Source organism: Neopelma chrysocephalum, unplaced genomic scaffold (assembly GCF_003984885.1).
Source record: "Neopelma chrysocephalum unplaced genomic scaffold, ASM398488v2 Primary Assembly neopelma1_59, whole genome shotgun sequence".
NCBI classification, from domain to species: Eukaryota; Metazoa; Chordata; class Aves; order Passeriformes; family Pipridae; genus Neopelma; species Neopelma chrysocephalum.
In genome coordinates this window covers 53521-69367 of record NW_020897714.1, presented here as the reverse complement: position 1 = coordinate 69367, position 15847 = coordinate 53521, and the positions used below count along the sequence as shown (strand labels likewise).

Below are 15847 nucleotides of genomic sequence, written 5' to 3'. Positions count from 1 at the left end.
GGAACAACACTTTGGATACCCAAAACACCAACTGCTATGACCATCAAAGCAAAGGTCTTTGCTAGAAGAGTACCTAAAGCCCTTGCAAGCAGAACGACCCCTTCCAGGGGAGAATATTAAGGGATAAAAATTAATTCTTTCCTGGGATTCAGCTCAGCAGGTGCAACACTCCTTCCAAAAGCTTCCATGCCCATTGCTGCCATTGGGGGACAGGGTAATGGCAATTGGAGAACCAAGGAAACCCAACAGGAGTGAGCCAAATCAAGGAGGTGTTCCTATAACTTTGCCAGTTGAAAACACACTTCACAAGTTCATCTCAGGCATAGGTGAGCACAAAGTGGGTTTTTTGGTGACAAAACACAGGATTAAACTCCCAGGAACCTCATTGTGATTTGGTGATCAGAAAGAAGTCAAACCAATTTGCATTACGCTACCTGCCATGTTTCAAGCCAACTTACTTGATTTTCTGACAGCTGGACACTTCTTTAGGGTTACTGTTTAATGGACAGTTCCATTCTTATTCAGAACTCAAGAAAGGTGTATATCAGGAATTACTTCTCCTGTATTTTATAACAAATCTTCCATCACAATATCAAGGCAACCACAAATGCCCTATGGTTTAACAAACCAAAGGAGAAATCCTGATGGAATACGCCCCACTGGCAACAAAGCCACTAGGATTTACACAGCATCAGTAGTTCTCCTCCTTGCTTAAATACTTGGCATTTATTTGGGATAAAGTTACATATGCTGTGATCAGGTCTAAGATGTAGGAACTGTCTACACTTTGTAGTGTAGACAGTGGCTGGCTAATAGGCACCCAGCCTAATCTAGAATAGAAAAATCTCATCATTCTAAGCATATGAGCTGTCTGTTTCATTTTACAGATCAAAAATTCTGACTAGGGTGACAAAAAGCCAGAAATCCCACAACCAAATCTACTTCATGAAGGGGACATTGCTCACAGGTTTGAGTGAGCAATAAGGACATTCTTCTGATTATTATACTCTTCAATAACAGTCTACTGAATATTTTCTCAAGAAAAAGGTTGCAATTTACAGCACGGAATTAGAAGTCTTATAGACGATATTTTCTTTAGCATACTTTAATGAGAATGTGGTGGGTTTAGATAAGTTGAATTTTATTATGCCAACATTTTACTTTTTTAAAAGCAGTAAAAATACCTCCTAGGCAAGCAAGGGACCAACAAAAGTTCATAGTAGTGGATCACATGGTCAGCTGAACACTAATACCATTTTTCAATTTCTGTGAAAACAAACTTGTTCCCAGGAAGCCCAAATCAGACCCCAAAGCAATACTTTGCAGAGACTGTTGAGAGAAGGTATTTAGATTTGTCAGCAATTCTGTTATAAACCACAGCAGTGCAAATCAGTCTCAGACTAAAAGGAGATGGGAAATTAATTGGTACCCAAAGAATAAAACAAGTTCTCGCTTAGCTAGGACCTTGAAGGAAAAATAAGGAGGGAAAAAAAAATTATTCAGGAATAATTCTTTACATAGTCATAGAGCCCAAAGGAAAAAAAAAACTTAAGAAAGGCAACTCTCTAGGTAAATTAATTCAACTTTATATTCATTGAGAGTAGAAAAACAAAGTTTAAAATAATGTGATGATCTGACTCAGAGCTTTATCTAATTGATGTCCAGAAGTACTTACTGTCTCCTCAGACAGCCATATGCACATGCAGTAGTCTCTTATCACTACAGTGAATTAAAAGGTAACTAAAGCAATTCAATATTTGAAGAGTCACTTTCCCAGGAAAATAACTAAATTATATTAGCAAATACAAAAAAGATAGTCCAGTCTTTAAACTCTACAATGGTCCCACTCCATGAGACTGACTATCTTAACTTAGCTACTGTGACTTCATCCACTTAGACCCTGAGGTCCACTCACTGGGCTCTCTAAAAGCAGTTGAATTATTTTCATTACAGAAAGAGCTGATTAAGACTCCTGTCATTAGTCATCACCGCGTATTGCATATTCTTTGTTCCCTCAATTCAACAACTAAAGGACCCCTGAATATCAAGTTAAATATCCCCAGTTCATCTTAAACTGACCTGCTAACCCATGCAAAAAAGACAGACTCTCCTTAATGTTAGATTTTACAACAAAATTAGCTCAGAGATGTGGATACACTTCTAAATACAGAAAATAAGATTTCAGAGTTACAAGTTTATGTAGACACTGCATAAGAAAAGTAACACTGTGCTAAGTTAGGTTTCATGAAAGCTATGAGTATCATGATCAGAGAAAGATTTCTTTAATGAAAGATCAAGTTCTCCTTAATACAGTAGATTTCTCTTATGCAGACTGCATGGGAGTCTGATTACTGCTTGCATCAGGTTGCCTGCACAAGTGATGTTCCCCTGACTCTGCATCTCGTGTTCTTACACTGCCAGCACTTGTACACGGGCACCTAATGCAGCAGCTGCGTCACGTATGAACTTGTGACTGAACTGGACGTTTTTCCACAGGACACGAGACATCGTTCCCTGGTGTGGAAATATGAACAGGCCATTCTTCAGCCTACACTTACAGCAGGACAGATATAATACTTTTCCTTTCTTTTTCATTCAGAACGCCTATAAGACAAGCGAGTCACAAACCAACTCCCCATCTCAAATGAGATTTTTACCATGCCTCATATAGCAACCAGGATCATTTACTCCAATTTGCTCTCAGCAGTTTGTTAAGTGCTCATATTTATCATCCTGCAACAGATGGAACAAGTCTTCTACACAAAGATTCCTTCCTTCTCCTCCTCTTTCATTCCTCAACTATCAAATATAAAAGTTACACCTACTTCAAGCTTTCAGATGCCAGGTCAATGCCACATGGAGAGTAAGAGATTTCAGCAGTTTTCAGGAGCACTCCCTATTGCAGCATTTACCCCTATACTATACCACAGCCATCCCATGGGTCTAATTTTTGGACCACAGCTACTCCTGCTGCTGGAAGTGGGGAGCCTGCATGTTTGTTCATATTTCTGTTCCTTAGTCTTCAACACTTAGGTTCAACAGCCTAGCCTGATGGATCCAGAAATGCTTCTGCAGAAACCCTCTCTCTCCACTGCTTTTTAAAGCACATGGTAACAAAATAGAGACAGATCAGTCTTTAAGGCATCAGTCTGGACAGCTGGGGGATCAGTGCCTGCAGCTGGCTACAGCATGTACCTGCTGTACACTTCAGGCACAGCCTAGGTCACTTACCACATAACAACTTCTCTATAACTAACAAACTAATCAGAGATGCAAAAAAATCAGAAGTTTATTTTTTACCCTTTACATCATAAACGGTAACACAAGATACTTGTCTATGCCTACACTATATAACCTTTGAACACATCAATAACAACGTAATAAAAAAATTGTAATATAGTAGTTCAAACTACATCTGTTGTGAAAAAACTGCACTGACTCTTATGCTGATCTCACAATAACAATGAACCTTGAACTTACTCATTTCAGACATTAGGACAAACAATGCAAGTCAATTCTCCCATTAGGCAACACACAACCACCATATTCTTAGTCTTTTAAGCAGTGCCAAAGAATATGCTGGTTTCTGTACACATAATCACAATAGCTCGTGCCAAAATCCCTAGTGCAGTTGCTGGAGTTTATATGGCTTTACCAGATCCTTCTCAGATGAACCATGAAAATACTTTGCAATGAGATGAGTAACTCTGTACAAAAAGACTTCCATATCTCAGCTTATGTATCTAAGTGAACACACTAAATCACACTGAACAGCAAGACAAGCAGGTTTTGTTTTTGAGGAGCATAATTCTTCAGAAGAGAGGAACCCCCTAAAAGAAAAGTAATACTCTAAATGAAACATCTGAATTAAACTCTTTCAAGTTTACACGCTACTGTGATCTAGGCACAACTCACTATAAAAAGTTACTAAGAGGAAGTCCTCTATAACAGAGGTTATTAGCCATCAATAAAACTGTTAAGCTACTTGTGAAGAACAAATTTGTTCTATTACAAACTTCAAGGGGGACAAGACAAATCATGGGATTCCTGCTTCAGCAGAAATAAAATTAAGTACTTAATTATTTGGCAAGCTATCATCTTCAATCAGGGCAGAACTTGATATTCAGTTTTTATTACAACTATTCAGGCTTTAGAGAGACCATATTGACTGTGTACTGCAAACACAAGATACAAGGGCTGTGCACTACCGGGAAGAATTCAGCATGGTTAGACTGTTTATCCATGCACTCAACCACATCTCTGATCAATGAGGAGACAGAAAACAAGACAAGCAGTCCTAATTACGGACAACAGGGATACCTGTAAAAGATTAGAGACAACTGCCTTTGCAATTTGCCCCAATATATTATTTTATATAATTTCTAAAAGAAACACACTTGCAAACAGCATTTTCCACAATTATTTAGTGGGTAAAGAACAAGACAGAGAAGCTGACAACCAGCATGCCAAGTACTCCTACACACCCCACATGAACACTGGATGCATCCTCTGAGGCAGATGAGCCAGTGCTGCTTTTACTATTATTTTCAGCACAGCATAGGTTCCTCTGCATACACTACTACAAATTCCTCTCCAGCACACACACAGATGAGCAACTAGAAAGCGATCTTAATTGCTACATAAATCACATGTGGCTACTTAGCATAGCCAAATACATGTCTGCATAGGAAGCAGTCTCCTCAGAACTGTCTGCAGTATTTCATCAACATCGCAAGTATGCCAAAATCAGAAGGAAGGCAGCAATTACTCACCCCAAGTCAATTCGCACCTGTCCATAGAGACGTGCAGGCTTTGTTACAGGCACCTGAACCCATACAAAAGCTTGACAACACTGCAGTCAGGTAAGTGTTGCACTGAAACTAAGGGGACGACAGCATGCTGGGGTAGCTTCAATCCCACCAGGGCATGCCCAGAACACCTGTGGGACTGCTGGTTTTAAGACTTTTTCTGAATGTTGGTATCAAAATACAAATCCGTGTGTGTACGTATGTGCGCGTGTTACATTTATATGTATTTTTTAAATATTTTTATATAAAATATATAAAGTATATATTTGTTCTATTAAAGTGCTTGTATATATTTATTTTTTTTAAGTGTGAGTGTGTATCTATGCATGCATACATAACACCCCTACCATTTCTACCCAAGAGTGAAATGCAGGACATATTGAAGAGCCTAGCCCGACATGCTGCGTGCCAAAGTCCCAAGGACCTTCTCTGCCTGCTCATGAGAACAGGTGAACAGAGACTTGTCACTCTCATGTCTATCTTCCTGAAATTTATGCTGCTTGGCTCACTTGTATAGTGTCACAGGCAAATACTGCACTATACATCTACAACTTCATCTAAAATTCTCTGCTAATCAGTTTAAAATCATAGAATATTCTGAGTTGGAAGGGACCTATAGGGATCATTGAAGTCCAAGTCTTGGCCCTGCACAGGACAGCCCCAAGAATCACACCAAGTGCCTGAGAATATTGTCCAAATGCTTCTTGAACTCTGTCAGGCTTGGTACTGTGACCACTGCCCTGAGGAGCCCATTCCAGTACCCAACCACCCTCTGGATGAAAAACCTCTTTCTAATGTCTTAACCAAAACCTCCCCTGACATGACTTCAGGCCATTCTTTTGGGTCCTGTCATTGGGCACCAGAAAGAACAGATCAGTGTCTGCCCCTCCTCTTCCCCTCACAAGGAAGTTGTAGACTTTCATGAGGCCTCCCCTCAGTCTCCTCTTCTCCAACCTGAACAAGTTAAGTGACTTCAGCTGCTTCTCATAAGTCTTCCCCTCCAGATCCTTCACCATCTTCGTTGCCCTCCTTTGGATGCTAATAACTTTATATCCTTCTTATATTGTGGCTCCCAAAACTGCACACAGCACTCGAGATGAAGCTGCACCAGTGCAGAGCAGAGCAGGACAGTCCCCTCCCTCAACTGGCTGGAGGTGCTTTGCCTGATGCCCCCCAGGACACAGCAAGCCCTCCTGGCTGCCAGGGCACTGCTGACTCAAATTCAACTTGCCATCAACCAGGACCCCCAGGTCCCTTTCCGTGGCACTGCTTTCCAGCATCTCATTTCGCAGCCTGTACAAACATCCAGGGTTGCCCCATCCCAGGTGCAGAATCTGGTGCTTTCCCTTGTTGAACGTCCTATGGCTGGTGATTGCCCAGCCCTCTGATTTGTCAAGATCTCTCTGCAGGGCCTCCCTGCCTTCGAGGGAGTCAACAGCTCCTCCTTCCAGTCCTGTGTCCAAGTCATTAATGAAGATGTTGAAGAGAACTGGACCTAAGATGGAGCCCTGCAGAACCCCACTAGTGACAGGTTGCTAGTCTGATGTTACCCCATTCACTATAATCCTTTGTGTCTGACCCATGAGCCAGTACTCTTTGCATGTATTAATCCAATAGTGGTGGCTTTTCTACACAAGGGATAAATTGCAGTATCAGTTTCTACTTCAGTTTTTCTTCATAATTTTGCTCTTGCAGTGGCTAAATGTTAACCAGCAAGAACCTCCTCCAAAATGGTCATTCTGATATTATTCTTACACACTAGTCTACAGTTGAAATAATAGATCATGAAAATGGGGTTCCAAATTCTCTACTTCCTTAAGTAATTGTTTATGCATTTTTTAAAATCTCTTTAGTGTATTCAGATGATCTTGAGCTCTGTTGTTCTGTGGAGCACTTTCCCTGGATTCACCAGATTCTTCAGTTAAAACAAAACTCCTTGTGTCAGGACCATAAGGCCATAGGTGCCCAATACCTTCTCACTTCAGTGAAAGTCCGAAGCTCCAGCAGGTCTGCCCTTCTGCTTTGCACTTAAAGATGCAGGATTATCCCAACTCAGTTACATCACTTAAATCACAAAACACCCATACTTACTAAGTACTCCTGATCTTACCAATGTGAAGCCTAGCTACTGTACTCCAAGACTCGGCCAGAAGAGTCAAAGCCTTATTTTCTCAAAACAAAAGGAAAAAAAAAATCCGTGTTTATCTGGTGATATTTGAATAAGTATCAATAACGAAGATAGTAACACATTATCTGTGCTTCCAAAGCTTATGCTAACAGAGAAGCAACTGCCTGAGATGCATCTAATACAGTATTAACACAATAGACTAAAGAAAAAAGCAGAAATATAAGAGTTTGTCATCTAGTCTGAATACTGTCTGCCGCTGGTGCTGCACTCATGACATTTAAACTGCTGAATGCAACAGCACTAAGTGACTTGAACTCTACTTGGGACAGTATGTTAATCCAGTTCATCTAAATTGTTTCTCAAATTTTTGTGTGCTGGTAGTTGCCATTTCATATAGTTAGGTCCCTAAAATTTAAACTGATGATTCCAAGAACCAACTGCGATGATAAAGCAGCATACAGCAACCAGCATCCTCTGCACAGAGCATGAATTTCATCTCACCTCCAGAGGCTGTCAGACACCACAAGGGGACTCAAGAGTTCACCCTAAAATGGCCATCAAGCTCCTCCAAGCTACTGACACACACATGCCACATCAACTGCTCCAAGAGTGAGGCAGAAACACAAAATAAGGACCACTATTTTACTCTCACAGTAATGTGATCTTAAAATAGACACAATCTCTACTCCGCTCATTCCTTCAATTCTTAACTTTCAAGTATTTTAGTTGCGACAATGTTTATCCCATAATACTCACTGACTGCCAAATGGATTTAAAAAAGCGGAAAAAAAAAGAAACATTACTGGATACTTTTAGGGTTTTTTTTTATTTTTTAAATAAGTTTTACAACTACCCGTCAAACAAAAACCTGAACTTTTTGGCTCCAAAGCAAGCCTATAATTAGCAACTCATTTTTTCTGGTAGTCAGGAGAGCCATTTTCCCTAGGGAATGTTGCTGAAAGGAAACCCAGGAAGAGTCGTAATGGTCAAACAACGTGAAACATTAATAACAGCCACTGGTAACACAAAGCCATCTTAACTAGACTTGAGCATTTACAAATTGCATTTTATTCCTAGAAACTGTTTTCTTCCCAAATAAAATGCCTTTTTTTAGTCTCTCTTCCTCTCAATGAAATGCCTCGACCTACTGTGCAAATTCATGTGGATGAGACCTAAAGAAAGGCTTCTGAACCCAGAAGTTTGTCCTACTTTTTCAAACTTGCACGAGCTCACCCATTAAAAAAAAAAAACTTGCAACACCTTTCCCTGCAAACCTCCTCTTCAAACAGTGAAATGAGAGATGGCTGGTTACCTTGCCAGGACTAGTTAGGGATGTTACTTTCAACCTCTGCCTTTTGCCTTTCCCCTTCATACCTCCTCTGCTCTTCTCTATTCACTTTCCATTTCCAGCTTTCTTATGGATTTCCTTTCCCACCTCCACTACCACACCTGCAAATTCAACTGATGGGCAGAAAAGACAGCCAGAAAACCAATGTCGTGGCAGGGGGCACTGGGTGAGGGTGCAGCGGAAGGAACTTAGACAGCGGGTCTGGAGGCCATGAAGACTGAGACCAGTAAGGGGAAGAGAGAGGGAGAAATCAGACCTCAGAGAGAAGGACCAGTGTTGACAGCAAGGCATCGAGCACCTTCTTGAGTGCAAGAGGAACACATGCATTTCTGGAAACTGCCAACAGAAGCAATGCACATTTTTCTTGCAAATACTTTTACAGAGCCCCCTGTGAAATGGTAGAACAGAGCATGAACACACAGTAGCATTTTTTTTTTTCAAAGAGCACAGCAGCATCCAAGCAACAAACTTCCTATATCCAAGCTAGACATCAAGCAGAACTCTCTCACATTTTGTGTGCAAACTATTCACAATTCAGATGATGAACACAAGCTGCAGGATTGGCCCTCTTCTAACAGCTGGGATACATGACTTTCATAGCACTTGCCAGTTTCTGAAGCAAGGTTTCCCAAGGCACAGTGGTGTCCTCTGTCACAGATCCCTCATATGAAAGGGCAGAGAGAGATCTTGACCACAGCCTCTTCTCATGTTTCTAACCCTTACAGTTACACTGGGAGGGGATGACAAATGCAGAGCAGGCAGAACCAAGTACACGGATGTCCTCAAGCGTTTACAGGGATCCTCATGGAAGATATGAGCTCAGCAAGGCTGGGAACTAACTCAGACACCAACTAAAATGCTTGAAAAGCTACTCTCCATCGAGACCCCTGAGAAAGGAAAAGTATTGGAAGGATTTACATTAACCCAAAGTGGTTCAAAGTAGGAGAATTCAGGGAACTGGATGTCGAAGGAAAGCGCAGAAAACGTGCACGGGAAGATGTGCATCGTTCCAACATATGGTGGGGCTTGCAGCAGCAGGCATGACTGTTTTCAATTTTCCTGAAAGGATGGGGGTGGGCTGGAAAGAGGGAGAGAAAGGGGTCTCAGCTTTCAGAAGTTTACCAAACATCTTATTTTGGTATTTTCTCTATAGGGAATGGACAATTTCCAAAGGCTTGATCATACAGAAGCACAGGTCTGATCTTGCAAAAGCCTATGTACATAGATAACTTTACCTCACATGAGCAGTCATACTGGCAGGACAAATATATTTACAGTTCCTCCTTTTTCATTTATGAAATGAGTCATTGCAAACACAAAACAGGGCTACACTGAGCTTAATCTATATTTAAATTTTACAAGAGCCACAGAAGATAAGAAACCTTAAAGAAAGCTAAAATTTCATGAGCAGCAACACTGCATAAAGCAACCTGCATTTTATCTACATTGCCCTCAGACTGAAGTATTTCTTGCCTAAGAAATAACTTTGGGGCCACAGCTCAACCCCAAACATCATGCTGCCTATCACATGCTGCAATGGTTTTATGCTGCAAGTATTTTAGAAGTGGTACAGAGAGATGAAGAGACAAATCTTTAACAACTCTGGAGATCAGGCATCTTAGGCAAAGACCAAAGGTATTATCACAAGATGTTACATCAGAATTGCTATCAATTCATTAATCCTGTCTCAACTGCAGATCTGAGGTATGTAAGCCCATCCTTGACCTATTAAATGGAAGACTAAACCTCACTACTTAAACCCGTGAATTTCCTTTTTTCTTTCTTCCTTTTCTTTGGAAATCCATACAAAACAAGGCTAAATGCTAGTACTGAGTTTTTCTGCAGGCATAGCTGCAAGCCAAATGCTCTAACCCATTTCTTCCCAAGAAAGGGGGCAGAGGGAGCTAAGATAGAGGGATAAAAGTAACAGCCAGCATTTAAATCTTCTACAAAAAAAGAAACCCACACTGCAAAACTTAATATCTGTATAGTTGAGAAACACACAGAAACAACTATTAGCTCCCCTCTTTTCTGTTTGCTCAAGGGGACATAGTATGCATTTTTTGACTAAACCTCAAATACAAACCAAAAGTAACATCCTCTTCCCTACAAAGAGGCTTATTATGACTGTTATTGCTGGAAGGGGAAACTCACTCTTACTGGCCACATGACTGTTGAAATCTACATTCAGCATTGTTTGGGGATTTTTTTTCTTTCCTCTATAAATCAGCAGCTCAGAGCAACTGGTAATAACTTTATGACTAGAAACATTAGCTGAGTATTTCTGATGCTGCAGAGTCAGCAATACGGATGAATTTGTTCCAGCCTACTAAATACATACTTAAACATGTACCCTGCAACACCTCACTGCAGTATTCTCTTGGGAAACATTACTAGAACAGAATAGCAAATTTTAGTTGTGGTTTGGGGGTTTTTTCCAGTCCCTCTTGCTTGGAAACATCATCACATACTGCAATTTACACATTTGCACAATTTACTACTTATACAGCTTGTAAAACAACTCATACAATAGCATCATAAAGACACATGTATGTTTTTAGATCTGAATCAAGACCTGGGCCTTCTCACATGTCACAATATAGTAGCTACACCGAGCCTGACAGCAGTTAGTTATCTATTCACATAGTACTGTCACACCACTATTCTCCTCTGCAAGGGCCAGGTGGAAGCCAGCACTGGCGTTAGCAGATGAAGTTCAAGGACACTCTGCAGGACTCGCCAGTTTCCAGAGAATACCTGAGGGTAGTGGGAGGCTGAAACTCAAAATGGATGAGAAAAAGACAACTCCTGAGGAGAGGTGTCAAGAGGAGCACACTGCACAAGCAGCCACGACCTGATAAGCAGCTGGTCCCAGCCTATTTGCACCAAGTGCCCAAGCTCAGGTGTAGGGAGAGGGTGTGCCCAGGCTCCTTGCCAAACTTTGCAAAGGAAGTAAAAGCTCCAGAGGGCTCTGTGCACTTCCTCAAACAGGAGCAAGAGTTTCCCGAGGGGCAGCTAGAGGCTTTCAGTTTTAAGCAAATCAGAAATGGAGCATAACAGATGGACAACCTCAGAGAAACATAAACCAAGATTTGCTTTCTGCAGCAGAACATAGCCTACAGAAATGGCTGTGGGCAATGAACGATGGTTTTTGACATATGGCACGGGTGGACCAGAGGGCAGCTGTGGTGCCCAGGCTTTGATAAGCAAGTTTATAACCAGGTCCCCACAGCAGTGGTAATACTGGAACCGAAATCTGGTAGGGAAAAACTCCAAGAGTTGGTAGAAAGAAATAGATGCTGAACAGAAGGAAGCTACAGATGCTGGTAGGAGCAGGCAAAGAACTAGTATAAACAAAACAGGTCGCTAGCTTCCAATTTCCAAAGACACAAAACACCTCTACGAAGACGTCCTGCGCTTTAGGATGAGAGAAATGAGAGGGGACGGACTGCTCAGCTAAAGAAATGTGACGTTTACCCTATATGGTTTAATGACTGCTCTGGATCGGACAGGTCCTCTACTGAAATTTCAACGCTGACCACAATAGGGGTTGGTTCGGGGTTCTTGCTTTGTTTTTATCAGTTCTTCACTTCAAAGCCTACTTGCAGCTCATTGCCTGAGCCTGAATGCTTAAACCAAGACACTTAAACACTTCTGAGGGCCTTTTTCTGCCAACAAACCAGCTGAAGAGGCTGTCATTCACCGCGGAATGAGCTCCGAGAGGAGCGAGGGGGCAGACCCTGCCGTGCCCCGGCGGAGCGCTGCCCGCCGAGCCGGCAGCGGGGCCGACAGCACGGTTACCGCAGACATGTGATCCCTCCTCACATCCCCTGCCCGCCGGGCGCTGGGGGTCCCTCAGCCCGGCCGCCGAGCGGGGCACGCCGGCGGGGGCCCCTCCAGAGACCCCCGGCCGCGCGGGAGCCCCGCTCGACGCCCGGCGAGGAAAGAAGCCCTGCCCGGCCGCCCGCTCCCCGCTCCGTCCCGGGTCCGGGCGGCTCCGCGGGTCTTTCCCCGTGGGGGAGGGGGCAGCGGACACGTGGAGGCCGAGCCGGAGGGAGCCGGCCCGGCCCGGCGGAGCTGCCTCGCGGGCGCAGCCGCTCCTCAGCCCCGCGCACGGCACTTACTTGCGGGGCGGCGCGGGACTTGCCCGGCGGCCTCCTGAAGAAGGAGGTGCGGGCGGTGAAAAAGAACTCCTCGGACTCCTCCTCCTCCAGGCTGCTGTACCCGCTGCTCATACTGCTGGTCCAGGTCATCGGCGGCGGCAGCGGCTGCTAGTGCTGGTGGGGCCGGGCGGCGGAGAGCGCCGTCCCGGCCACCGCATGGGGCCCCGCCGCTGCCGCTCCTCGCCCAGCCCGGCGGGTCCGGGGCGCAGGAGGAGGAGGAGGAGGAGGAGGAGCCGGGCTGTGGCTGCCGCGCTCCCGCCCTCGCTCCGCTCCCTTCCTGCCGCGCGAGTTCCCGCGGGCAGCGCCGCCTCCGCCCGCCCGGGCAGCAGGTGAGGAGCAGGGGGGGCCCCTTCCCGCCCCCGCGCCCCAAACACCCTCCCGGCCCGGGCAGGGGGCGGCCGAGTCCCTGACCCCCTTTCCCGATGTCGTGTCCCCATGTTAGTTACCAGGAACGAGGCAGATGAGGGGGAGGCCGTGCTGAAGAAATAAGTTCCCAAACTTTTCCCCAATAATTACCCGATTTCACCTTCTATGCAGTGTAAGAACAAAGTTATTAAAAAATAACCGAGGCAAAACAATGGCGAAAGCCTTTTCCCCCAGCAATCCGTGAATTCAGGCCACGACCGGCGGCAGCCCCACCGCGCTGAGCAGTCACAGCCCCGAGTTTCGCAGCCGTGGCGGTGCTTGGCCCCGGTCGCTCCAGCACCATCAGCAGCCCATGGACTATTAAATCGATGGAATTCATCGCCCCGGGATGTAGCGAGGAGTGAGGCTTGTGAAGACTCAGCAGAGATTAGATACGTGTACAGATAGCAAGACTATCCAGAGCTGCAACTGGAAAACATATTTAAAAGCACAAAAGTCCTGATGAGACACAGGGCAAACATCAGACTCATCACCAACGGGGGAAATGACAGACAATGCGTGAAGGCCAAGTTGCTCCGTAATTACCTGCTTCAGAGTTTCTCATGTCTTCCCTTAGTTTATCCAGGGCTGGTCACTGTCACCGACAGGATGCTGGGTTTAAGGTACCGCTTCCTAAAGCTTTGCAGCTGCCCATACAAGCAGACTTGCCTTTCCTGCACACCCTTAGTCCGGCGTTCCTTCTGTCCCCTATGCCACAGCAGTGGCCCCAAAAGGGGAAATGAGTCACATCAGCCACTTGCTGCCAGAGCAAACCTCTGGAGACTTGGGGATCAGAGAGGAGAGCAGGCAACACCTTTCAGCAGCAGCACAGCCTTAGATTAAACAGAATTGGAGCTTTGTGTTTACCAAACTGCAATCTAAGCCAACACATCTAAGCCAGTTCCCATGGTCTCAGTACTCAGACAGAGATGTATCAGGGACACCATTATACCATTAGCTGACACCTCCTTTCCCTCTTACTGATCCCCATTTCTCTGGCCCCTCACACACTCCTCATTTGCTGTGTGTGGCTGTTCCTATCCCCCCACCTGAGTGGGGACTGGGTCTGTTTCTGCCACTAAGCTTCTCTTTCCACACCTGTATCCTTACATATTGATAAGGGCACCTCAACACCAACAAAACAACTCACACTGAGAACTAAAACCAGTCAAATCAGTTTGGGAGGTGTTAAATCCTTACTTTCCCATCAACTCTGATTCTTCCAGATTTTTGTATGGAGTTTGGCATCTGGCAGATTAGAAGGTTGCACAGCTTTTGAAACAAATAATTGAGACTAATAGCATAGATGCGGATGTGTCAGACCTTGAGCCTACTTGTTGGCACTGTAAAGCCCCACGGTATGCAAGATAGCTTTAAGTTGAATGCCAAGTTACTTGAATGTGACTAAAACGTACTAAAATGCTTGTTTTAGACAAACGAGCTTTGTGTTACCTGGCTCGCCAAGCCCAGCTCCATGCCAAAAGGAAGTCCCACCAGAGACCTGCTGGGCATGCCTCTGAACCTGCCCAAGACCCAGTAACTCCAGTTTACAAAGCTTTCAGAAAAAAAGCCCCTGACCGTGATCAAAATTAAGGTGAAGGATTTTAAGTGATTGAGATATGCTACAAAATGGGATTTGTGTTTTCAAACTACAAAGGTATTTTTAAATATTACCTGGTGGCACACTTGACAGACTCCCCAGCAAAAAAGGCACTGTTTGTAACTTGTTTGCTTGGCTGCAGCCTCAAGCCTGGTAGTGTGTGGGTGGACCATTAAGCTGGCAAAGATGATCATCAAGACAATAAGCTGCTGCAAGGGAGCTCAAGTCCATCTGTGCAAGATCAGTTGAAAGTCCTGGGCTCGAGTTTACATGTTCCCTGTCAGCAAGGCATGGCATTCACCTCGTCTGTGAAGCATCATTTATATCGGTAACACGGAAAGATTCACAGTACTGTTTTCTCTTGCTGCAACAAAGAATGAGGAAGAGAATACATCTAAGTTCTCTGGGCTATATCTTCCAGTATGAGTTCACTCCTCCATTATGGTTCTGTTTTTAAGTCTACTAATTTTGACAGAGATTTTTTTACTTTAATTTTTTTCAGACATGGCACTGAATCAAATAATTCACATGAAGGTACAAACAGATGTGATGCCTTTCAATTTTTATTTGTTTGGTGCTGGCAAGTAACATAACCAAATCCTATCGAGTATTTTGCAAGGCTGATACTTAAAGATTAATTGATACCCCTGTTGATTTCACTGTCTCCAGACTACTCTGTCCATATTTTTACGGTCTCTGTCCCCAGACAAGTACTCTTCCACCTTCTCAAATTGACTTTTTGATCTTACCTAAGTAAGACTCATCCAAGGCTCTTTGTTAGGTGCTGCATTTAAACATCTACACTACCAGACTTGCGTTATTTTTGGTTCACTCTGACAGGCCTCTAAAAACCCCCAAACAACACTAAATAATGAAAACAAAGACAGCCATGTCTCAAGATAAAGTTAGTAATAAGCTTTCTGAAAGCATACTTGTTCTTTGAAGCATACTAGGTAAAAAAAATAACTTAAAAGCCAAGGAATGTGGCAGAGGAGTGAGATCTACAACACAGAGAAGCACTACAGTCCTTCCAAGAAATAATTCAATCCCATGAGAAAATAAACTGGCAATCAGTTATCATATGATCACACAGGCAGCTAGCAAGAAGAGGGAGATGCCTTTTTTTTTTCAATTAATAATTAAGTTCTAGTAGCAAGTAGTGCTACAAATGCACCCGTGAAGAAAAGAAGAAAGAAGTTTTGGGAGGGGGTTAATTAAAGGTTGATGACGTAGATAGAATTTCAGAGTATTTTTAAACTGTAGCCAGTTAAAAGTGGTGGCTCAAGTAACAGAACCTAAAATAGTCATGAGCACTTTGTGTTTCAAAGCAAGAATCTCATTAATAAAATATTAATAAAAAGCAATCACAGGCAAAGATAACCTGTGTGATATACA

General features: G+C 43.7%; 1 protein-coding gene across 6 annotated transcripts in view; it reads right to left on the bottom strand.

Annotated features, from left to right (window-relative positions):
- Nucleotides 1-15847, bottom strand: part of RASSF3 (Ras association domain family member 3) — a 107962-nt gene that overhangs the window by 39524 nt on the left and 52591 nt on the right. The window contains exon 1 of one of the 6 annotated variants that reach the window (XM_027679746.1): nt 12409-12599. The exons of the other annotated variants lie outside the window; for them this stretch is intronic. Coding sequence (XP_027535547.1) covers nt 12409-12537 — 129 coding nt within the window. The 5' untranslated portion in view covers nt 12538-12599. Of the gene's footprint in view, nt 1-12408; nt 12600-15847 lie in introns of those variants that run through there. 6 annotated transcript variants of the gene reach the window in all.